At 43.6% G+C, this 22,710-nt stretch overlaps 3 protein-coding genes across 4 annotated transcripts in view; 2 read left to right on the forward strand and 1 right to left on the reverse strand.

The window, feature by feature from the left end:
- Positions 1–2,734, forward strand: part of LOC103363912 (rho GTPase-activating protein 24-like) — an 8,407-nt gene extending 5,673 nt beyond the window's left edge. Inside the window, exons 7-9 of the mRNA XM_008290868.1 lie at positions 295–529; positions 1,183–2,097; positions 2,500–2,734. Coding sequence (XP_008289090.1) covers positions 295–529; positions 1,183–2,097; positions 2,500–2,734 — 1,385 coding nt within the window. The remainder of the gene's footprint in view (positions 1–294; positions 530–1,182; positions 2,098–2,499) is intronic.
- A 3,598-nt stretch (positions 2,735–6,332) lies between these two features.
- On the reverse strand, positions 6,333–18,890 carry LOC103363902 (putative monooxygenase p33MONOX). Of its 2 annotated transcripts, none has more exons than XM_008290857.1 (9): positions 18,735–18,890; positions 17,175–17,290; positions 16,981–17,046; positions 15,066–15,241; positions 14,837–14,951; positions 13,577–13,704; positions 11,930–12,033; positions 11,660–11,844; positions 6,333–8,207 (listed from the first exon to the last, which is right to left on the reverse strand). In XM_008290857.1, exons 3-9 carry the CDS (start codon positions 17,003–17,005, stop codon positions 7,996–7,998), a joined length of 945 nt encoding a protein of 314 aa, XP_008289079.1. In that variant the 5' UTR covers positions 17,006–17,046; positions 17,175–17,290; positions 18,735–18,890; the 3' UTR covers positions 6,333–7,995. The 2 variants fall into 2 exon arrangements, with proteins under 2 accessions (XP_008289079.1, XP_008289078.1); XM_008290856.1 differs by having other exon boundaries at positions 6,333–8,210.
- A 1,676-nt stretch (positions 18,891–20,566) lies between these two features.
- Positions 20,567–22,710, forward strand: part of pof1b (POF1B actin binding protein) — a 50,552-nt gene continuing 48,408 nt past the window's right edge. The window contains exon 1 of the mRNA XM_008290869.1: positions 20,567–21,010. Coding sequence (XP_008289091.1) covers positions 20,567–21,010 — 444 coding nt within the window. The remainder of the gene's footprint in view (positions 21,011–22,710) is intronic.

A 22,710-nucleotide genomic window follows, 5' to 3' on the forward strand; every position in this document is an offset into this window, starting at 1 on the left:
GCAGCAAAACAGGAAAACATCTGTAAAATTACAGTAAATAATAATAATAATAATAATAATAATTTTTGCAAAACTTATATTTGGTGTTTTAAAGGACTTGACGTCTTCTGCAATCTGCATTTTATTAGTTATTGACAGTTTTATGTTGAATTGTGATGTAAAAAACCCAGAAATGTAGCATAGCAGGTTGTCTAGGAACGTATTTTGGAAAATAGTGTTCTCACATAAAAAGTAGCTTCATCATCTCATTGAAACTGTCGGAGAACGTCTTCACCGTCTGTCTGCATCCTGTAGGCGCAGCACTGGTCCAGGTTCTGATGTTGGAGCTGATCAGAGAACACGAGTCTCTGTTCGCCAAAATCCCTCCGTCCGTCTACGCCCGTCCACCTGGAGGTTCTCACGCGTCGCCGGGGGCCCTGAAGCAGCCTCACCTCCACCCGCTGCCCTGCCTTCGCCAGCTGTCCCTGCCCCTCATCGCAGAACGCTCCAGAGAACCGGGGCAGGCCGCCGCGGACTCGGAGAACGCCAGGTAGAACACGCCTGCTCTGACGAACCAAAACAGCCAACGCTCATACAGAACAGGTTCTGCCTGGGTTCTCAAACTACGGAGCACTCATAGGAAAAAGCATGAAGTACCGTTCAGAGACGGTTCCTTAAAGTTCTACTGATATTTTCTTTTTATTTCCCAGAACGTTCCTCTTAAAGGTCGGATAACTGAAGAAAAAATAGTTGGTGACGACACTGATGGCTGTTGTGCCCCAACGTTCTCAAACTAAATGTTGCACTGAGAACGTTCTTCCCTTTGTTATCATGGAACATTGTGAGAATGTTTTATTGAAGAACGTTCTATAATGTGTTCCCCAAGAACATCCTCAGAACATTGCAAGCACAATGTTCCACCTTAGTTAATACATCACAGTACAGGAACATCTTATAACGAACGTTCTGTCATCTGAGGTCTCGACAACATCTTGAAAAAGTTTTGGAACGTTGCATTTAGAACATTTAGAACGTCCTTCTTTTGTTGTTATTGCGGATACATTTTATAGAAGAATGTTCTATGATGTGTTCCCTCAATAAAAAGACTAAATGTTCCACTTTTAATATGTCACATTCAGACATGTGAGGCCTTGATAACATCTGGAAACCTTTCAAGTTCTTCTCTGTCCTTGTTTTCTGCAGCTGTATCTTCTCTGCTGCCGCCAGATCAGACTTCGTCCAGAAGAGACACCTCGGCCACCGCTACACCTCCTCCCACCCGGAGAACTGTTTCTACCCGCCGTCCTCCTCCACTCAGCCCATCCAGAACCCCTCAGACGGACCCGGCGTGGACTACCATCGTCACCACACCGCCCGAGGACCCTCCCCCGCAGCAGCCTCCACGTCCAGCCTCCAGCTCCAGGACCCGCTGCCGGACAGCTCCAAGCCCAGGCGGATGCTAATGGGCTGGGCTAAGGCTTGGCCCGGCCCGGAGGAGGGCGGCGCCGCCTTCTGGAGGCCGAGTGGTGCTGCGGAGGAGGGCACAGTTCCAGAAACAGCCAGCGGGGGCAGCAGCGAGGCTCCAGAGGACAGCACCCCCTCCGCCTACGACAACCTGGACAGGGCGTCTCCACGTCAGGACGATGCTGCTGGTGGACGTCTGGAAGCCAGCTCTCCAGGAGGCCACACTGGTGGTGAGGAGGAGGTGCAGGAGGCCAGGCAGAGGAGGGACTCTTCTTCTTCGTGGTCTTCCTGCGAGGTTCTACCGCTGGATGAGAGCAGCGATGACGTGGGGGCAGTTAGTCCTGGTGTGTTGCCAGAACGGTCTAAAAGTTTGCCCTCAGGTCGGGTAGCGGAGGAAGAACACAGCGATAAAGACGAGCATGAAGATAATGAAGATGAAGATGACGTCCACCATCCAAACTCGCCGGCCTCCGGCTCGGTGCTCAGCGGCAGTCCTCTGAGTACGGGCAGCTCAGAGGTGTTCCTCCCATCTGGACCTCCAGACCTCCAGGGGCCTGAGGCCCACCTGCAGCCCGGCGACGCTCACTCGCTGCTGGCCGAGCTGAGGAAGCAGATGGCCCAGCAGAGGGCCGAGTACCAGGCCAGGATCCAGAGGTGAGACACTGGCACAGTCAGGTCAGGCTAAGCTAAGGTAAACTAAGATGAGTTAAACTAAGCCATGCTAAGCTAAGCTATGACAGCCTCCATCATAGTTGTATGATGTTCCAGATGTTCTATCAGCAGCTTCAAGGAAAATCAACACAACTGTTACTAATGATGTTAAAGTCTCGTCTAATTGTTTTTTTTCACATCTGTTTTCTGGCACAATTGCTGGTAGATTTTCAGTTTTTGTTTGTTTGTTTGTTTGTTTGTTTTACACTGTCTTTAAGTTGTAGGTGAGCTGGTGTGCTCGAGCGACTGTTACCAATAATAAAAATGTAAACTTTGGTCCACAGAGAGTCTTTAGAGAGCAGACTTTAACTTGACAACGTTCTCGTGTTCTTCCTGCGTCTGCAGGCTGGAGCGCTGCAACGACGTCCTCGAGCGGCAGGTCGCCGTCCTCCGGGTCAGCCTGGAGCGGCAGAAACGCAGCCGGAGCGTCGCCGAGATCAAGATCCGCAACATGGAGCGAGCCAAGGCCGACGCCGACCGCCGAAACTCCACGCTGCAGAGGGAGATGGAGATGTTCTTCCAGATGTACGGAGACTTCAAAAGAAGAGGAGGAGGCAAAGGAGGGACGGGCAGCATCTGAAGACGGTCGAGAACGTAGAGGCAGTCGGCTTCTGTCTGATCCCGTTTCCAGAAGATGGCGAGAACTCCATGGGCAGTTTCAGCGAGTTTATTCTCCTTCACGCTTTACTGGAACATCTCGTGGAGATTCTACTTCCTGCCACCAAAGTGAAGCCATAAAAGTTTCTCCTTTGAGAGACAAAACTTGTAGTAGACGACTGTGACAGACGTTCTGCAACCTACGATTGACGAAAGGCGTCGACTGCAGTATTAGAGAGAACCTTGCGACTCGATCCGTCCGACTCTTTCGTCCACAGGGAACATCGGCGCTGGTGTTTGCCTCCTTTGAACCAAAGCCAAGTCATTTTGGGGCAGTTTAGAGAGTTTCTGTCTCCAACAACGAGAGCGTCCTGCTGTTGGTGACGATAAAATCAATCCGTCTACAGGTCTGGTGTCCACACCTGGTGTCTTGACATATTTGTTGATGCTCCAGATTTCTCCGATTTGTCATTTTCTACAAGCTACAACCAATTGTATACTTCAATACAGGGAAAACCTTTATGATTGAATCATCTGAATGTTTCTTTGGTTTTTCACAACTCAGGAGGGAAGTCAGTGAGAATCAGATTTCTTTCCTCCATTTACAACAAACAGGACGCGTTAAATGTTGAAACTTTAGAAAATGAATTGCTTTGGATGGAACAAAATCTCATTTTGAGTTTGATGTCAGCAACATGTTTTTAAAAAGTTGGAACTGGGGCAAAAAAAAAAACAACAAAAAAAGACTGGAAAAGTTGTGTAGTACTAAGAACAAACAGCTGGTGGCACTATACCAGCCAATCAGTTTAATTGGCAACAGGTCAGTGACATAATTGGGTATAAAAAGAGTCTCCCAAAAGTAAAGACGAGAAGAAGTTCAGCACTCTGAGGAACTGTGTGAGCAAACAGGTCACGTTTGTTTCTTGAAGCTGCCGTTTACTGCACATCAGGACGTTAAAAAAGTCGGACAATCGAGAGAAATCTGTGCATGGAACGGACAAAGTGGAATGAAAAACGCTCGATTCTGTGTCAGGTCACACGTGAAACACCGGCTCTGCTCTCTAAGAATAAGTGGAACCTCAAAGGTTGCTGGAGGAACCTCTAGGAAACCTTATTTAAATGGGTTCCTTCATTTAAACTTTTTAAAAAATCTAACAAATCAAACACACTTGGTTTTCTTTTCTAGGATCTTTTTTTTTTTTTGGTTGCAGTAAACTGTGGAGCCGTTCTGAACAAAACAGGAGATTTGACTAAACCTCAAGTTCTAGAGGACGGTTTTGTCTATTTGGGATCTTGTCGGACAAATTTGAGCACAAATGATTTGTGACTCTGATTCTAAGCTTCCTATTGGCCTGAATGCAAAAAAAACAAAGAAAAAAAGTATGGTAGCACTTTATTTAGACAATCACAATCATTTTCAGAGAACCAAACTGAAACTCAGATCTACTCAGTTATCAAAGTTCAACAAGGAAAACGTTCCTTTTTTCTGACCAAATATTTCACGTTAAAACGTTTTTTGTGTTTTGTATTTTCTGAACGTTGTGCAGCTACATCTGGGTCAAAGATGGAACTCTTTATGATGGCTTCACATTGTTTTAAATATATATTTCAACCTTACTTAAAGACAACTTGATCTACTTGTCCAATATCGCAGATTCTGAATCAGTGACATGACGAGAAGGTTTTTATCTTCAACAGTTCCTGAGATTTTGTCTCTCAAACGGCCTCAACGTGTAAAAAAAAACCTGCTGAAAGTGGTCGACAGGTACGGAAGCTGAGAGCGGTCGTTTTCCGCTACTGTTCTTTCTTCGCCGTTTTCTCGAGATAACGAGTTAGTTTTCTCGTTATCTCAGGATAACAAGAATCGTTTTCTCGTGAAAACGAGATAATTTATCTCAAGAAAACCAACTTAATTTTCTCGAGATAACGAGATAATTGGTGTTTGTGTTTGCCCGCTCGTGCCCGGTCCCGTCCAGGTGTGTGGGAGGTCGCACACATCTGGGATTCCATCCTCAGTCACCAGCAGGGGGCCGGAGGACAGACCAGACCGGGCACGAGCGCTTCATTGTAAGTTGTCGTGCCCGGTCAGCTGTTCTCATGACACGTCATGTCAGAGTTCCCGGTCAGCTGTCAATATAAGATACGTCACACCAGGAAGTCCGACAACTTCTGATGAAGGCTGAAGTGACAGCCGAAACTGTCAACGAGATAATTATCTCGTTATCTCGAGAAAATGCCGCGGCCATGACCGCTCTGGGCTTCCGTAGACAGGCGAGTTTGTTTAAATTTTAAAAAATAAAGAAGAAGAAAAAGGATATTTCATAAAGTATTTGATATATTGAGCGTAAACTTAACAGATGTCTCATAATTGTTCATATTTTATTATAAAAACGTGTGGAGCAGAAGGACGCTGATGATGTAGGATTAAATAACTCAATAAGGGGCTGCAAGGTGGCTCGGTGGTGGTTAGCACCGTCGCCTCGCAGCTGGAAGGTCGCCGGTTCGCGTCCCAATGAGGACACCCGGGATCTTTCTGTGTGGAGTCTCCATGTTCTCCCCGTGCAGCGTGGGTTCTCTCCGGGTTCTCCAGCTTCCTCCCACAGTCCAAAAACATGCTGAGGTTAATTGGTGATTCTAAAATAATAGTTCATGGGTCCCATCATGCTTTTTAAAAAAAATATTTCTGTTGAACCACAAGTCGAAAGCAATGTTGTGATTTTTATTACATTTTTGTTTATTACTACTTTTGTCAATTTCAACTGTTTTTCTTCCTTCTTTAATGGGAGGGTAGGAACACATCTGAGGATTACTGTATGTATTTTTTGCCAACGTTCCTCCCTGACTTTGGCTGCCGTGTTGTTTTATTGTATTTTTAAACTTTTCCGGGTCACGTTGAACTTGCACCAGATCTGAATGAAATCATGAAATCAAAAAAACTCAGAGTTGTTCAAAGCAGTGGACGAGCTCCTGTAGCTGTTTCTGCTTTAAAACTTGTTGCTGGCATTAAACTCAAAGTGAGGATTTACTTTTCAATAAACAAACGTCTCAGTGTTGACGTTGCTTTTGCACCGTTTCCAATCAAACACAAGGTCTAAATGGTTTGTCAAACATTCGACGTTGTGTTTTCTTGATGAATCAGAATCCACTTTCCCGCCGGCTACCAGACTGTTCCTCGCTGTGATGACGACGTAACGGACTGAATGTTCTGCTCAGCGACTTGTTTCAGGAACTAGACCGACCCGCTGTGCAGGAATCCACTGAAGCTGAAGCTCTTCTGCAGCAGCAGAAAGACGCCGTTTTTGTTTTTACCGTTTCAGCGTCAGAAAGACTGAAAGCGAGCGATGCATGAAGACACTTTTATACCGACGAAGCGTTTCAGTTCCGCCTCCTTGAAGCTGAAACTGCTCCTGATTTACTGCCTGTGAACGAATGTGCATAAAGATGAAAACCTGCTCGTCTCTCTAGAGATCCACACGGAACATTTACGTCGTTAAACATCAACTGTTCTGTTTTGTCAGGATTTAATAAACTGTTTTTTAAACCAAAAACAATAAAAAAATAAAAAAAGGACGATGGACTCGTTTGTTTTTTCTGATGTAACATTTATTCCCAGAGACTATAAATCAACGAAAACCGTCTCCTTTGAACATCGACTAGAAAAACAACAGATAATTTAATTCAGTCTCACGTACAGGAGGACGAGGAGGAGGAGGCGATTGGGTCGTGATGGGGAGAGGCTTAAAGGGAACAGCGTCACACTTTAAAAACACTTTGTGATCACAAACGACAAACCGTTTAACTTAACAGAAAGCGTCTACTGGCTACAGCTGCTGAGTGTGTTCAGGATGAGACGACAACGACGACGGATTGGACACCGGCTACAGGTGGGAAAAAAATGACTTCTTGAAACCTTTAGCTGCTGTTTGTTGGATCGATTACCAGCAAATAGACTGATCCCACTTCATAAAAAACAACAACAAAAAAAAAGTGCAAAACAACGACCGTCGGCTTCGTTTAACGCGCCGGAGCTTTGCACCAATCTCCTTGCAGACACTTTGCATATGTACTGAACACTCGCTGCACTTTCTAAAACAAAAGCCTGCATCCTGGTCACTCCCTCGTCCGGTTAAGGACACGTTTCCACCCGGCAGACGTCTGAAGCACCTGAACTCATCGGAAATCCTTCGACCGTCTTTTCTGCCTAATTTCAGAGCTCGGAAAAACATGCGGCCGGCGAGTTTTGGTCCAGAGTTTGACCTCCGTGCGCTCACAGCAGGAAGCTTTTCACTCTTCTGATCCCCAAAAGGAACAATTGTAATAATAATAGTAATAATCTGTTGCTGCGTTTTCTACTTTAAAAGCAAAACAAATGGGTGAGCAGGAGCCTGACAACTTTCCTGAGACTAAATCTTTCCATTTTATAATATATTTGGAATACTTTTGTTCCGTCGGTTGATGCTAAACTACGCTTGTGGTTCTTCTGCACGTCCCGTTTGGCTGAAAAGACCCTTTGAGACGACAAACAAAAGGGTTCTGGAGACAAACGGGAACGCTGTGCATCTCGGAAAAGGTCTGGAAAGAGATAAAAGTGGATAAAGTGCATTGAAACGGAAACGTTTTAAACCGGGATCATCTCCACCTTCAGCTACACAAAGTTCTCTTCTGGACGTTTGGGCCGATGCTGGTCGGAGCCCACGTTGGTGACGGATGAGAGGAATGTCAGGAGTTCTTTTCTTCGTCTAAATGTCTATTTTCTTTTCTTCATATATATATATTCTGATTTGTTTCAGTGGCAAAGATGGTGGAGAGTCCAGTGGTCATGTGAAGCAGCTGAAGGTCCCACGAAATGAACGGAGGTTTTCACAAACTGGTTAAAAGAAAGAAAAAAAAAAGCAAAAAGGGGGAAACGTCTCCTCCTGCAAAGCCAGATGCACTTGAATGGAAAAACCTGAAGTCAAACCCATGCATCAGGTGTTTGCACAGAAAATAACTCGAGTTCATCACAACAAGTCAAACACAAGACGTGACCAGCGATGGACGTTTTCAGTTTGGATCCTTCATTTACGGCTCAACTTCCAGATAAACCTGCACGTTTGTTGGAACCCTTTAAACTTAACTTAAAATGAAGTAACACAGGAAACAGTGGAGAACGAGCGTTTGTGAAACAGGACAAACGGTGCAGGGGGGCGTTTACGTCGTGGGACCTTCAGGGCGTCGCTCGGCTTGGAGGCGTTCAGGCGACCCCTAGAAGCCGGAGGGCGTCAGGATGTTCATGTCTCTGTGTTTGAGCTTGTGCGGCCGAGCTCCCTGCCGCCGGCCGTCCACGGTGGGGATCTCCATCTTGGGCGGCGACACCTTCTGGGCGGCGGGGTTGTCGGCCAGCCGGGTGGCCTGAGTCTTCAACACCTCCATCGGCGTCGGCTTCTGGGCGCCGCGGTACGCCTGCAGCGCAAAGCCTGCTGGGAGGAGAGAGGAGAAAGGAGTCAGCGGTGAGGAGGTAAATAGGAAAACAGAGCTCCAAATGTGAGAGTTGAACTTCAGATTCCAGGTGGCGACATTTAGTGATCAGGCTGATTTGGTGCTACTGCGTTAGCCACAGTGGGCACCGTGTTCCAATCAAAAAACTCTGATTATTATGAAATAAAACTTAAAGAAAAAGGTCCAGACTTGATGGTAAACATAGTCTTGCTGCTAAAAATTGTATGAATTATTTACTTTGGCTTCCTACGATTAAATGAAGAGGATCAGCTGCAGTGTTGACGTTTAAATAGTCGTAGAAAATCATTGAAGTCCCTTGTGGACACTGACTGACATTAGAATGAATAATTAACACTCACCGGCCTTTATTAGGTTCAGCTGCTCGTTAAATATCTAATCGGCCAATCACGTGGCAGCAGCTCAATGCAGTTCGGCAGATGATCTGCTGAAGTTCAAACCGAGCTTCAGAATGAGGAAGAAAAGGTGATTCAAGTGGCTCAGGCTGGTCTGTTTCAGGAACTGTTTGTCTAGTTTCTCACACAAACGTCTCTAGATCTTACAGAAAACTGTCTGACAAAGAGAAAATATCCAGTGAGTGAAAACGCGAGGTCAGAGGAGAACGACTGGCTTCAGATGATAGAAAGCCAACAGTAACTCAAGTAACCAACCAAACTATGCAGAAGACCGTCTCTGAACACGCAACACGTCCGACCTTGAAGCAGATACAGTAGCAGAAGACCAACCAGGTGGCACTTCTGACAACAGAAGGTTGGAGAAGCGCTGCCTGGTCTGACGACACATTCAGATGGTCAGAATGAAACAGCATGAAAACATGGGTCCATGCTGCCTCGTATCAACGGTTCAGGCTGCTGCTGGTGTGACGGTGTGGAGGATGTTTTCTCGGCACACTTTGGCCTCTTTAGTACCAACTGAGCATCGTCTAAACTCCACAGCCTCCCTGAGTGTTGCTGCTGAACACGTCCATCCCTTAATGGCCACAGTGGACCATCTTCTGATGCTACTTCCAGCAGAACTCCGACGGCCTCCACAGCCACCAGATCTCCAACAGAGCAGCTTTGGGACGCGGTGAGACGGGAGATTAGCATCATGGATGTGCAGCCGACAAACTGCGCGATGCTTTCATGTCAACATGGACCAAAACCTCTAAGAAATGTTTCCAGCAGCTTGTTGAACTAAGGCGGTTCTGAAGGCTAAAGAGGTCCAACCAGGTACTAACGAGGTGCAGCTTAGACTCATTTTTGGTCTCAAGCTTGTTTAATGAACTGCTGCCTTCATGTGAGGCGTTTAGGGAACATCAGTGAATTGTAGCGTCTACCGATAACCAGACGTTGAGCAGATGAGGAGTTTAGATGTCTACAGCTCCAGGAAAAGACTGGTGAGGAAATAAACGGTTTTTCTTATTAAAATGTTTTAGAAATATCAAGTCGTGCAACTCTGCAGCTTCTTTTTTCTACCAGGTTTCTGACTGCATCGGTTTTTATCTTCGCTGTGGGTTTCTAAGGACAGATCGGCTTCACGCTGCCTGAAGCTCTTTAGTTTATTACTCCAAATGTTATTTAAACGCTTCAGCACGAATCTTTACCTCAAGAGTCCAAAGTGTGGCCTGAGCTGTGTGTTCTTTCTCGGCGTCGTGTGAACTTTAACGACAAACTTGTGCGTCACTCAGCGAAGACAAACAAACAGATTATTTAAGCGGAATAAATAAAGTAGGTCGACATTCTGTTTGGTGTCATTACGCAACAACAGATCGATGTGAGGTCAGATGTTACATAAAATGTTTTCAAAGTGAAATGAATCTGATTTATCCCCACCCCCTCGACTTCTGTTTATCCTCAGAGACATTTTATTGGCGTCTTGGTTTTAACTGTTTGACACGTTTTTCGCAGGTTTCTGATTTGATAAAAATGTATTCAAATGAAAAGAGGAACTTTTATTATTATTGTTGTTTTTTTATGATAAGTTCTTGTCGCCCTTCAGGCTGCGCCGTCGTCACACCGCTGCCAAAACAAACACTGTTTTCAGGCTTCTGGGTCAGTTTGTATCATGTCAATGTTGCTCCACCGCCTCAGGTTGTTTTTTAGAGTTGATTTATTTGAGACCCAAAGTTAAGTTCTGAGGAACATTTCAGCAGAATTGTGAGAGTTTCACATGTTTTCAGACCCGGGAATGTTCTCAAATGGGCCTCTTGTGTTGTTATATTCTAACATATGAATGAATCCACGTCACCATTTTGTAATATTAGTAAAACAACGGATAGGATAAATCAAATCCCACAGAAGTCAGAGGCCTTAAAAGTTGGTAAAAAGTCGACTAAAGATTCTATTTTTACCGTCAAATACGGATCCATCCATATAAACACACTTACAGGAAGCCCAACACCACCTGCGTTGAAAGATGTTGGACTTTTTTTTCTCATTTTCAAGAATAAATAATTAAAACATTTGGCCTCTGCTGGAGCCACTCCATCACTTCTTTCTGGAGAAGCTGAAGCTTTAAATGGTTTCCCAGCTGAGATGTTTTCGTGAAGGTCTAAAACTTCAGCAGACATATTTTACTGAACTCAGTTTTGGGTCCCAGATAACAAATAAGTGAACTTTGAACAAAATCCGAGCCGACGGAGCAACACGTTTATTTAAAATGACACTGACTGAAGTCAAATAAGCAAACTGGATCATCTGGTTTGTAAATTAGCAGCACCTTTATCTGCCGCTACGCTGCAGGGCTCATTAATATGAATCCTAACAGATCCGCATTTATGCAAACAATGCAGATTTTAAACAGAGCAAAGCCTGTGATTTGCTACGAACGAAGCGTTTGCTAATGAGTCCAAAAACTTAACGTGACTTTGAATGAAGCAGCTTTTGATATTAAAGTTTCTCATCTTTAAGCTGAGGACTGTTTTATTTGATGCTAACTTACCGAAAGTCATGCAGCAGAGCAGGATTCAACAGCTCAGAGCGAACCGTCCTGATTGTAGGAATCTAACGGCCGTTTCTCCGACGTTATCATCGACCTTCGGTTAAATTATTCCAATCAAAGTCTTATCTCGCTGAGACGAACGAACTCTGTCGGACCGTTCAGAAAATCCAATGAATGAGCAGACTCGTGGGGTTTCTGTCCAGATATGTTGCTCAGTGTTTGCCGTTGGTCTGAAGGTCGTTTATTTGCCCACTAACCCAAATACTGGATTTACTCGGCTCACCTTTCACCATGTTTTGCTTGGTGAAGGGAGAACCGACCTTGTCTACCCACAGCAGAGGTTCATTCAACTGTTCTGCTGCAGTGTTTATCTGTACGTTGTGCTACGCTACTTGTGTGACCTCTCTGTGGCTCCGTTCAACCTCTACACACCAACGATTCAGCCTGTTTGGTCAGAATGTGATGCTTCACACTGGGGCGAAGCTGCTACCTGCACTTGAGGAGTCTGATCCCAGGTCCGAGGTGGACTTCTGGAAAGGCCGAGGTCCAAACGCTCCCCACCGCTCGACAGCACCTCCGACTCCTGCTGCCGCCGCCGCCGGGTCTCCCGTCATGTCCACGCTGCTGTTGGAGGAGCTGATGCTGATCTCTGAGCTCGTGCTGCTGAACCAGCTTCTACACAAACACACCAGGAGCGTAAGATGGACAAACTCAAACAGGATCCTGACCGAAGGATGCCGGATACTCGGTATGTTTGTACCTGCGCTGAAGCTTCGGGGAGCTGTGTGGAGTGTTGGATGGAGTGGACTGGGTGGAGGAGTTCTGCCGCTCTTCTCTGGCCTCCAGACTCTGGATCTGCAGTTTCTGAACAGAAATAAGACGAAAGGCTTTCAGTCTGTGTCAAACAGGAATCGGCTTTTTACTGCCATGCACTGTGGAATTCTGAACGTCACATCTGGCTGCCAACCGCAATGAACAGGTGACAGTCATTATTATTTAACCTGAAGTACAAGTTTTGGTCTTATTAATTCATATGATTTTAGCATTTAGCGTGCTACTCCTGAACATTAGCAGCACTACCAGCTACTGTTGCGCTGTGCTAACAGATACTAAGCATCAGCCTGTGTTAGCAGCTAAAAATCCTAGTTTACCGTTAGCATGAGCTTCAGGTATCAAGCTAATCTGAAAAATTAGTGAAACAAAACACACAAAGTGAAGTTTTGCTCTGCTGAAATGGACCACTTATTTAACTCAAACCAGATAGACTTTTTTTTTCTTTGTCTTTAGCATGCTGCTCCTGAATGTTAGCAGCATTAGCATCAGCCAGTAGCTAGCTAAACTGGACAATTTTGAAAGTGATTAATTCACAAAACCTGAAAAATGAGTCACACAAAACAGCTGAAAAGCATCATTTAATTCACTCCAGGTACATTTTCTTGTCTTTAGCATGTTGCTATTGAATGCTAGCAGACACTCAGCTCTTAGCCTGTAAGCGTCGGAAAATCCTAGTTTAGCGCTAGCATGAACCTCTTGTAGTTAGCGGAACTGGACAGCAGGCAGACAGCTTTTTTTGACAGCAGGAAGGAGCACTCGTTTTATGCGACCCTGTACAGACGGTCAGCAAACACACCTGTAACTCCACCTCACTGGGCAGTAAGAGGCTCCACCTGGTGGCTAAAGCGGGTACAACAGCTGATTGAGAATACGTTTTCTGTCACGCTTCTTCCTCGTTTTTTGCTTTATCAGTTAGTACATTTCTTATTGACTGAATTGTTTACAGCAATAATCGATTATGTTTTAATTATTAGCATCGATACACGTGACAGGAGGGTTGGTCCACACACAGTAAAGATAATTTGACAGAAACTGATGCATTTTCCTGTTGTTTCTGACCATTTGATAAATAAAAACACAGATTACGGCTGAGTAAATGAAAACCTAATTAAGAAAACTGGTTAAAAAATATGCACTATATATATTTTACTCTCAGTTGTTATTCTAAAACCTCTTTTGGGCTGCCAGAAACTCCCACATGCAGGACAGAACCACATTCAGCCAATCACAGCATGAGATGTGACCCACTTGTGACCCAACGAGGAGTAAAATGAGACCGTCTTTTAAGCACATCTTGTCAGAACACGACGGTTCTCGGGTGTTCACAGCCTAAAGCCAGTGCAGTTTTATAGCAAACTGTCACCTACTTATGTGCTGAAACCTGGAGGAACTGTTTGTTCGCGACAACCAGGATGTCACGCCTCAAAGTGTCAGGGTCGGGTCTGTCCAACCACACAAAGGGGTGTTTAATAGAACTTAACCTATTTTAAAACTCCATAAACCAAACGCAGCTCTCCGAACAGCCACTAAGTGATAATGGGCGGCGTCTCGGCTGTACGTTTGTGTGTCTGACCTGCAGGGAGTCGGGCACGCGATGGTGGAGCCTCGTCTCCTCGGCGGTGAGGCCTTTGTGAGGCGTGTAGCTGGTGTCGGTTAGACCTGCCCTCTGCTCAAACTTGTACATGCTGTCCTGAGTTTGCTCTGAGAAGCAAAACAGGGGAGAAAAAAAAACAACAGGTGCAATATTAATTTTCATGTTAAATGAAAAAGCGTCAAACACTGTTAAAGCAAAGTACATTGCAACAAGAGCTAACAAACGGACGTCTATGGACGTTTGCAGTGACAGACATGGAGGTGAATATTACAGTAACATCATCAAGTCAGATTAAAATAAAAACATGAATTCAGAAGGTAACAGCGAACTGCTTTACCTCGACTTGAGCTCTAGTCTTTTTTTCTGACTTTAATCTTTTCTGGATTATTTGAGCTTTTTTGTGCTTCTTGACACGTTAATATTTTTTTAGTTTTGGTATATTTTTAGAAGATGAACACAATTGATGAAGATAAAGGTTTTTCCATGTCCAATCGTCGGTGGCTTTTGGTCAGCTGTGAAACTTCATCAGAAACTACGTATATTTAAAAAGGACTCTGGGATTTTGTCACCTTAAAATATCAGAATACTTTGTGAGATATGCATATAAGTTTAATACATTTTTCCCACATTAAAATTTGAGGCTGTTTGAACGACAACATCTCAGGAACCATTAAAGGCAGAAGCCTGATGTTTTACTGTTATTTCTGCATTATTCTAACCAAGATGAATTTCTAGGACTCTGCTCTACTCGGTTTAGACCATCTACCAGCACTTATGTTTCTGTGGTACAACTTGTCGTTCCTGCTCATCAGTTATGAAAGTAGTCTGTATGTTTTGTGTTATTGCTGCATATGGCTCAGAAAATATCACTCGTTGACGTCTGCGTTGTTATTTTTTTTATATAATGTGTTCAAGACAACTTTTTTTTTTCTTCATATTTCAACTCCCCCATAATCAGAGAATATTTCATCTGCTTGTCCAGTACTACTGATTCTGAATCAGTGGCTTGATGAGAAATAACGGTGAAAACTTAACGTCTTTATCTTTAATAGTTTCTGAGATGTTGTTGTTAAAAAAAAAAAAAAAAAAGGTAGTGAATGCGTTTTTTTAGAATAAATATCTCAGCAAGTATTTGATATAATAAACTAAAAGTTCTCAGATATCTTAATAAATGTCCATATCTTATGCTGTAAACATTTCAGGTGAAAGAAGCGACTCATCAAATCAGATGCAACGTACTGGTGATGAGAGAACTCATGATGATGGACGAGGCCTTGGCTTTCACTACGGTTGGTGACCTGGAGGGGGCGCTGTCCTGCACCGTGGGCTGGCTGGCTGTACAAGTTTCATCCTCCTGGTGGGAAAAAACAAAACAAAACACACAAACATCATCATCATCTGCACTCTTTGGCTCGATGACGCGACAGGTGAAGCCGTGTGTGAAGAGCAAGAGGAGGAGTCGCCTCGCCTCGGCCAGCTGCGAGAACTTCCTCTCGGGTATGACGGGTCGCCTCCACAGGTTGTTGATGCTGATGTCGTGGGGGGGCGTGGACATGGGGGCCTCCAGGTTGTCGTCGTAGCTGAGGGCGCGCCGGGTCATCCCGATGGGAAGCTTCATCCCGCCCATCCCAGAACCCTCGATGGCTGCAGACACAAACAGCAGCAGCACATGAAGAAACGATGGCGGAAACTCTTCAGGGGGGGTTTTTCTTTAACATGTGCATTAATGTTGTCAGTTTTTAAAATTATTTATATTAAATAAAGCAACAATGAACTGATCCTGTTAGCAATCTGACACACAAAATGTGTGCTTTTGTGAGTCCATGTGTTATCTTTAATAAGGAAGAAATGGGGCATAGAAACATTCTGCTTTGCTACAACTAATTAAAAGTGAAAAGTTGTTTATGAAGCAATATTATAGAGAAAAGAACTCGACAGGATGCAGTGAACAAAGCAGAAAATCCTGCTTTTGTGTCGGTTCACTGCTGCTGCTGGACGCTCCGGTTTCATGGAGGAAATCTGAGAACCGTCAGACTTTGGTTGTTGTTTTTGTTCATGTTCAGACATTCTGTTGGAGCCACTAGACTCAGATTTTAACCCTATTCAGGACCTTCATGCTGCCGTACGTACAAGATGTTTCAGGGTTCACTGAAGAATATGTGAATATTTGTTGGTCTTCATTACAGACTTTTATACTCTACAGGGTCAGTGGTGCAGCAGCAGCTTTATATCAAATATATATGTATTGTTTTATTAGTTATACATGATGTACCGTATATATTTTATTTTATTGTCATTATTTTAATTATTAGAATCACACAAACTCTGCTCTGCCCTTTGTTATGGTGTAGAACCTTCACTTGGGGGTCCCAGTACCCCACATACGCTTCTGGTCGCCCACCGTGCCCTATAAATGGGTTTTTCCCGCCTGACCGCTCCCCTTTTGTTCATGTATTCTGTGGGAGACGTAAGCCAGTCTGTGCTGCTGTTATCTGTGTGTTTTCTAACATACATGATTTCACTTATAAGTTTACGTCCCCAGTTCTAATCATTTGATTTCTGTCGTGGTACAAGTCTGCAACTGACAGCGGATTTTTTATTAAGTTTTTGTCGTCTGTCAAGTTACAATAAACGGAGATCGCCTCCAAAAAGATCCACGCTTCAGTGTTACACAACGCAGTAGAGAATCCACCGGTTACAGATGTTCAATACATGTTCTGATAAGTGGACGTATTTTTGATTCCAAATGCATGACAAATGTCCCTAAACCAAATGGCGTCGGGTCCAAAAGACCCCAAAAGTCCTGAACAGGGTTAATAAGAGGTAAGAAAAGCTCGTGACTCAATGTGTGACTCAGTGTGGACGTGTGACTCCAGTCTGTGTGGAAAACTATCGGAGTACCTCTGGTGTGCCTGAACGTATTAGTCACACGGTCTGCTGTCAATCTGCCGCTAAAATTGGAACTCAACAACTAACTTGAGTCTTTTAGGAAGCAGAGGCATCATTTTGTGTGTTTCAACCATCACATCACAGGCTGCTGACAGATGAATTCTGGGACCGTTGAACGTCTCACTTCAGAGCCTTCGCCCTACTGCTGCTCTAACAGCCTTTACTTTTCTAGTTTTAGATTTTCCACCAGCTATAGCAACCAGGCTGCAGAGATTTGCTCCCATTCAGCCACAAAAAGGATCAATAAGGTCCAGATTGGATGCTCCTAAACCCTTTCTTTGTCTCATGGCTCTACAGGATCGCTGTCCTTCCTCAAGCCGCTGCCACAGAGCAGGAAGAAAGCTGGTATTTCCCAGCATGACCTCATGTAAACACTGGAAAAAAAACATGCCCCAGACAAAAACGTCACAACTTCTGCTTCAAGAAACACTCACCTGGTAAATCGCCAGAACCGGACATGACTGCGGTGCGACAGTGAACGAGATCGATCAGGGCAGGACCTGAAAATGAAACACAGAGCATAACAGAACTGCACACCTCTGAATAAAACCCCACACGTCTCCTGTCACAGTAATAATTTACAATCGACACCCACGTATGGCGGGATGGATCATTAACAGGCGTCTACCTTCCTGCTTCGCTGCTGTGACGTGGGCGGGGCGGAGCGGTGGCAACGGTTACATGGGTCTGTCCGACGCACACAAAAGCCTCTGGCAATGCATTGTGGGAGAGCAGCGAGGCCAACTGGGGACACAAGAGAGGTCAAAGGTCAGCCGAGACACAATCACATCCATTCATCTCAGAGGCAAACCATTGTTACACAAACTCTGGAGAAAAACTGATCAGCAAATGTGTTTAAACAAGCCTGAGTTCCCCTCAATCTGCTGCTCTACTTAGTTTAAACAAACAGAAGTTAAACTCAGTCTCGCGTGCTGTTGTGCAACATCAACACATTCAAATGTGTATGATCAATATTTTGCACATTTAAAAGACAGTGCACCATATAGACTTCTCTACATGTAGAAGAATCTGTGTTTCTTCTTACAAACCTGTGCATTACTTTTAGTTTCCACATTCAGAGAAATCTGTGCAACATCTGGATTTTCTACATGCATTAGAATCTGTGCACGAACCAGCAGAGCCTTTGTTTATTTCTTTCTCCGTGTCTCCTTTGCAGCTGCTGTGGGATCAATAAAGGATTATCTTATCTTATTCTAGTTAAACAGGTTAAAGTATACATTTTTGTCCTTTCAAAATACTGAAAAGCTGGTGAGAGAGATGCTGACAACAATAAACAGAAGCCAGATCCGGTGGATGTGAGCAGAGACAGCTCAGTGTCTGGCTCTGGATTATTCCAGAGGCTGGCGGTAGACAGGCGGCATTACATAACTGCTGCAGCAGGGATGCTGGTCGGCTGACACACGCCTCAGAGGAAAAGATGACATTTTGTGGTGTGAGGGACATCAAGCGAGCCTCGCAGCAAACTGCAGCTCATGAATCAAGTGTTTTTCAGCTCAAATGATGATAATTTCACTATTTCAAACAGAACCTGGGATGAAAATCAGCATCCTGTATTCAATCTTTCAGCACAGCGGCATCACAGACTAAAATAAAATGAACCTACAGCAGATTCATGGAAGCATTTCACCAGCATTAAGCACATTAGAGGTCAAAGCGATGCGCTTCAGCCTGTTCAGAACTCCATTCAGGAATGTGGCGTTTTATGGTTCTGACCAGTGAGACCAGCAGACACGCTGCTGTGGGAAATGTTTAGGGTCACATGATGTCATTTCAAATTCTGACGACATCGTAGTTAGCTAAGAACATTTATTTTAACGAAATTCATACAAACTGTTGGTTAATGTCGCTAAAGGACAGAACAGAAGGGACGAAGGTAAAACGCTCAGTTCGGCAGTTCTGCAGATGCGACCACTGACTGGACCGTTTCAACTCAGCCCGGATTGAACCAGGGCTGCTGCGCGTCCACAAAATGCCAGAAATCAAGTTCTTACAGCAACACAACCTGCGGAGAGACGCTGCCTCCTTAAATTATCCGGTTTTTAAATGAAGCTCGGCTGCGGCCACTGCGGAAGATAGCGGAACCGGTCCGAACGAGGCGCCGAGCGGCGGGCGGATAACGGTGTCTGACAGCAGCGATGTCGGTTCGGTTTGATTTATTTTCGCTCACCGGGTAGAAACGGCGGCTTCAAAGCGACGACAGACACATCGGTGATCCTCCAACGTCGACCTGTCCACGTCCAGAGCAGCGGAGTGTTTGGTTAGCGGCCATTATTGTGTTCGGTGAATAAAAGACGCTTCCTCTGCTGGACGGTACCTCCGCTCGTTCTCGCCAAACATCGCGAGATTTCAATCCAACACTCTTGAGGTGACGTATTCCCAAATATATATATAAAAATAACTTCAGCCACTTTTTGAAAATAAAAAAACAAAGAAGCATATACAGAAGCTTCTAGAAAATAAATAGAACAATTAAATAAAAAAAATAAACAAACATTTAAATGATTTCCATGCATAAATGAATCAATACATATATAAATAAATGTAATATTAATATATAAATCTAATGCAATCTAATAAAACAGCTCTGCCATACATTGTTTAGAAGCTTCTACATTTTAATATTTTGTTGACATAAAGGTGATAATTATATTTTGTATTTATTATTGAGGTCATTGTGTGCAGCAGGTGTACGTTGTACAGCATTACAATAAAACTGTTGTTGATATTTTGTCCACACGAGCAGGCCAATAAATTGGGAGCACATTTAAATCTAATGCAGTGCAGTACACCGCCTCTACCCACAAGGACTTCAACGTAAAGTGGAATTATTATGTTTTTAACAGCATAAAAGAAAACTGAAAATGTAGAAGCTTCTTTACCATAAAACTTCTGGCAAAGCTGTTGTGTTGTTGTTGCATGAGATTTAACAGTTAATATAAATATAAATGCATTTTCCAAACTACATTATTATTTATTCCAGGATTTATTTTTATAGCTGTAGTAATGAACAGAAAAGCACATTGTTCTCACTGGTTGTAATTCAGCTAAATAAAAGTGATTTTACTAATATTTGCCATTATTTAAAATCAAAATTATGTATATTCAGGATTTAAAATTTGTAAATAATTCTATAAACAGTTTAAACTAGACACATGTTCCCTGCTTTGCTAAATTATAAATATATCTTGTTAATTCAGAAAATAAAAAAGTATTAATTTACATGTAATAAAAAGGCCAAAAATCACATTTCTAATCTGCATTTTTGCAAGCAGCAATTTATTAAAATTGAACTATTTTATTGCATTTAAATAAGATTTTTTTCCCCTCTTTTTTTCTTTTTAAAGTATAATTATTTTACAGATATTTTTCGCTTTTTTTCACAGCTAACTGTGTACTATTTTAATGTTTTTATGTGTTTTTTTTCTGGAAACCTCGCTGCTAGTTTTCACCTTTTATTTCCTTGAAGCATCACGGTGCTGTTTTTCTGAGTTGTGAAGCTGCATCACCATCATGGAGGCTCTTTGTCTCCACCTTTCGGCTCTTTGTCTCCACCTGGCGGCTCTTTGTCTCCACCTGGCGGCTCTTTCATTCCCACCTGTAGAATTCCACTTAACTTTACTGTGAATCTAAACTACATTTCTGTTTACTTCCGGCAGTAAATCACGACAAGACAAACCCACACAGAGCAGGCTGATGAGAGGAGAAGGTGTTCGGATGCGCTGGGCTCAGTCCGAACCACCGTGCGCCTTTTCCAAAGTTTCTCGCCGGAGTCAGGCGGAACTTTGCTCTCCCTCCTCCTGGATATTTGCATACAGCCTCCAAGGCGCCTCCCTCCCCGTGAAAACACTCCTCCGACCGGACTTTCCTCTCCAGTTTGCGCCGCGGAGGAGGAAGTGAACCCGGGGCGGACCGACAGCTCTCCTGTCTGGCTTCATCTCCAAACTTTTACGCGCTGTTCGTCTCTCCGCTCCTGCTCGGGCTCTGATCCCATCGATCGCCATGTCAGTCCAGACGAGCCAGAAGACCACGACCACCTACCGGACGGTCAACTTGGCCTCTCCGGAGCCGGTGACGCGCACCGTGATCTCCGGCGGCCAGGTGTCTCCGGTGTCTCCAATGTCTCAGCTGTCGCAGGTGTCTCCGGTGTCTCAGGTGTCGCAGGTGTCGACGCTGCCTTACGCGCTCAACGGCTCGTACGAGTCGGTGCGCTACCTGGTGCCGATGCAGCAGGCCGTCCAGCAGCAGTCCTACGTGCCGGTGCAGCAGGCGGTCCAGCAGCAGTCCTTCGTGCCGGTCCAGCAGGCCGTCCAGCAGCAGTCCTACGTCCTGATGCAGCAGCCGATGATGCAGCAGATGGTTTCCCCGGTGTACCTGCAGACGTTGCCGCGTCTGAGCGTCAGCAGCCTGGAGTCGGACCTGATGTACCAGCAGAACACGGTGGAGGTGAGGCCAAAGCGCGTTATGAGAGAGAGAAGTGCAGCACAGCAACAGCTTCTAATCCTGAAAGTCAAAGTTTGTTTTAAAAAACATCAGTGGCACAAACCAGCCATGAAGTTACTTAATACAACTATTAAAGTCCTATAAAAGCCATTTCCTGTTCTCCAAATATGTTTTGCACAAACCAATAATCAACAACATTTAAATCTACTTTATGAAAAGTTTAATGCGCAGTTTCCCTTGTTGAGTGAAGTTAAAGTAAAAAAAACATCCAAAATGTGAGATCTTTACAGAGTAATGATTAGAAATAACCTGCTGCAGGTAGAACATCAGCTGTTTTCTATCATTATTTTAATACAAAAATGGATTCTTGGTACCTTTAAACCTGCTTTGATGACAACAATATCCCTTTAATGTGCGGTTTACCTGTTAAAATGCTAAAAACAAGATGAATAATGAGTAATAACCTGCTGTGGGTAGAACAAGCAGCTGTTAACACAACAGCGATGATATTTTCTATGATTTTTTGAAATAATAAAAGGAGTCTTTGGTACCTTTAAACCTCCTTTAGTACAAAAAAATATGACTTTGATGTTTCAGTTCAGTTTCTCTTGACATGAAGTTAAATGACAGCAAACATCACCAAACCTGAAATCCCTGCAGAAGAATGATGAGAAATCACCTGCTGCAAGTAGGACAGGAGCTTTTAACACAACAGAAATGATGTTTTCTATGATTATTTTAATAAAATAAGGAGTTCCTGCTACCGTAAAACCTCATTATGTTGCAAAAATACCAGATTAATATGTGGTTTGGCTGCTCATGTGAACTTAAATGCTACCTAACTGTACAATTTCCCAGTTTTATGATATTTTCTGTTATTATTTTCATACCTTTCAACCTCCTTCACTATAAAAACATATGAGTTTAAGGTGCAATCTCCCTGATGATGCCACGTTAAACACTAGAAAATCACACAAAACATGAGTTCTTTGCAGAGGAATCATAAGAAACAACCTGGAGCAAGTAGGACAGGAGCTTTTAACACAACAGTACTGATATTTTTTATTTTGAAAATCATTTGATTATAGAAAGAAAAATCAGTCTAATGTGTGGTTTCCCTGAAGAATAAACAGAAAAAACCTCAAACAAGTGGCTGTGAATGTAACAGTGACACAGTTTGGTGACATTTTCTGTGATTATTTTGCTAAAAGAATAAATGCTTGGTGCCTTTAAACCTCCTTCATAATAAAACAAAAGAGTTTAATCTGTAGTTCCTGTTGTTGAGTGAAACTAAATGATAAAAAAACAGAACAAAACATGAGATGTGTGCAGAGGAGTGACTGAGCAAGTAGGACGAGCAGCTGTCAGCAACAGTCTTCTAGTGTTTTCTATGATTCTTTTAATTGATAATTAGTTTTTGTACTTTAAAACCCCTTTTTGTTGAAAAAAAATATGAGTTTAATCTGTAATTCTCTTTGTTATGTGAAACTGAATTATTAAAAACAGCACACAGCTGCAGTTCTCCACCATTTGATTATATTTTCTATGATTATTGGAATTAAAAATGAGTTCTTGGTACCTTTAGACCTCCTTTGTGATAAAAACTATGAGTTTAATGAGCGGTTTCACTCGTTATGTGAAGCTAGATGCTGAAAAACAGCCCAAAACATAACAGTGATGCACTTCTCTCCAGCTTTATGATC

The sequence above is a fragment of the Stegastes partitus genome, unplaced genomic scaffold (assembly GCF_000690725.1).
Source record: "Stegastes partitus isolate 25-593 unplaced genomic scaffold, Stegastes_partitus-1.0.2 Scaffold699, whole genome shotgun sequence".
Lineage (NCBI taxonomy): Eukaryota > Metazoa > Chordata > Actinopteri > Pomacentridae > Stegastes > Stegastes partitus.

Excerpts from the sequence above, each read along its gene's own strand:
- LOC103363902 (XM_008290856.1), bottom strand. The coding sequence starts at position 17,005 with ATGTCCGGTTCTGGCGATTTACCAG. Across the intron at positions 13,705-14,836 it reads CATGAGTTCTCTCATCACCA|AGCAAACTCAGGACAGCATG; the intron begins GTACGTTGCATC and ends TTTGCTTCTCAG. Across the intron at positions 12,034-13,576 it reads GCGTGCCCGACTCCCTGCAG|AAACTGCAGATCCAGAGTCT; the intron begins GTCAGACACACA and ends ATTTCTGTTCAG.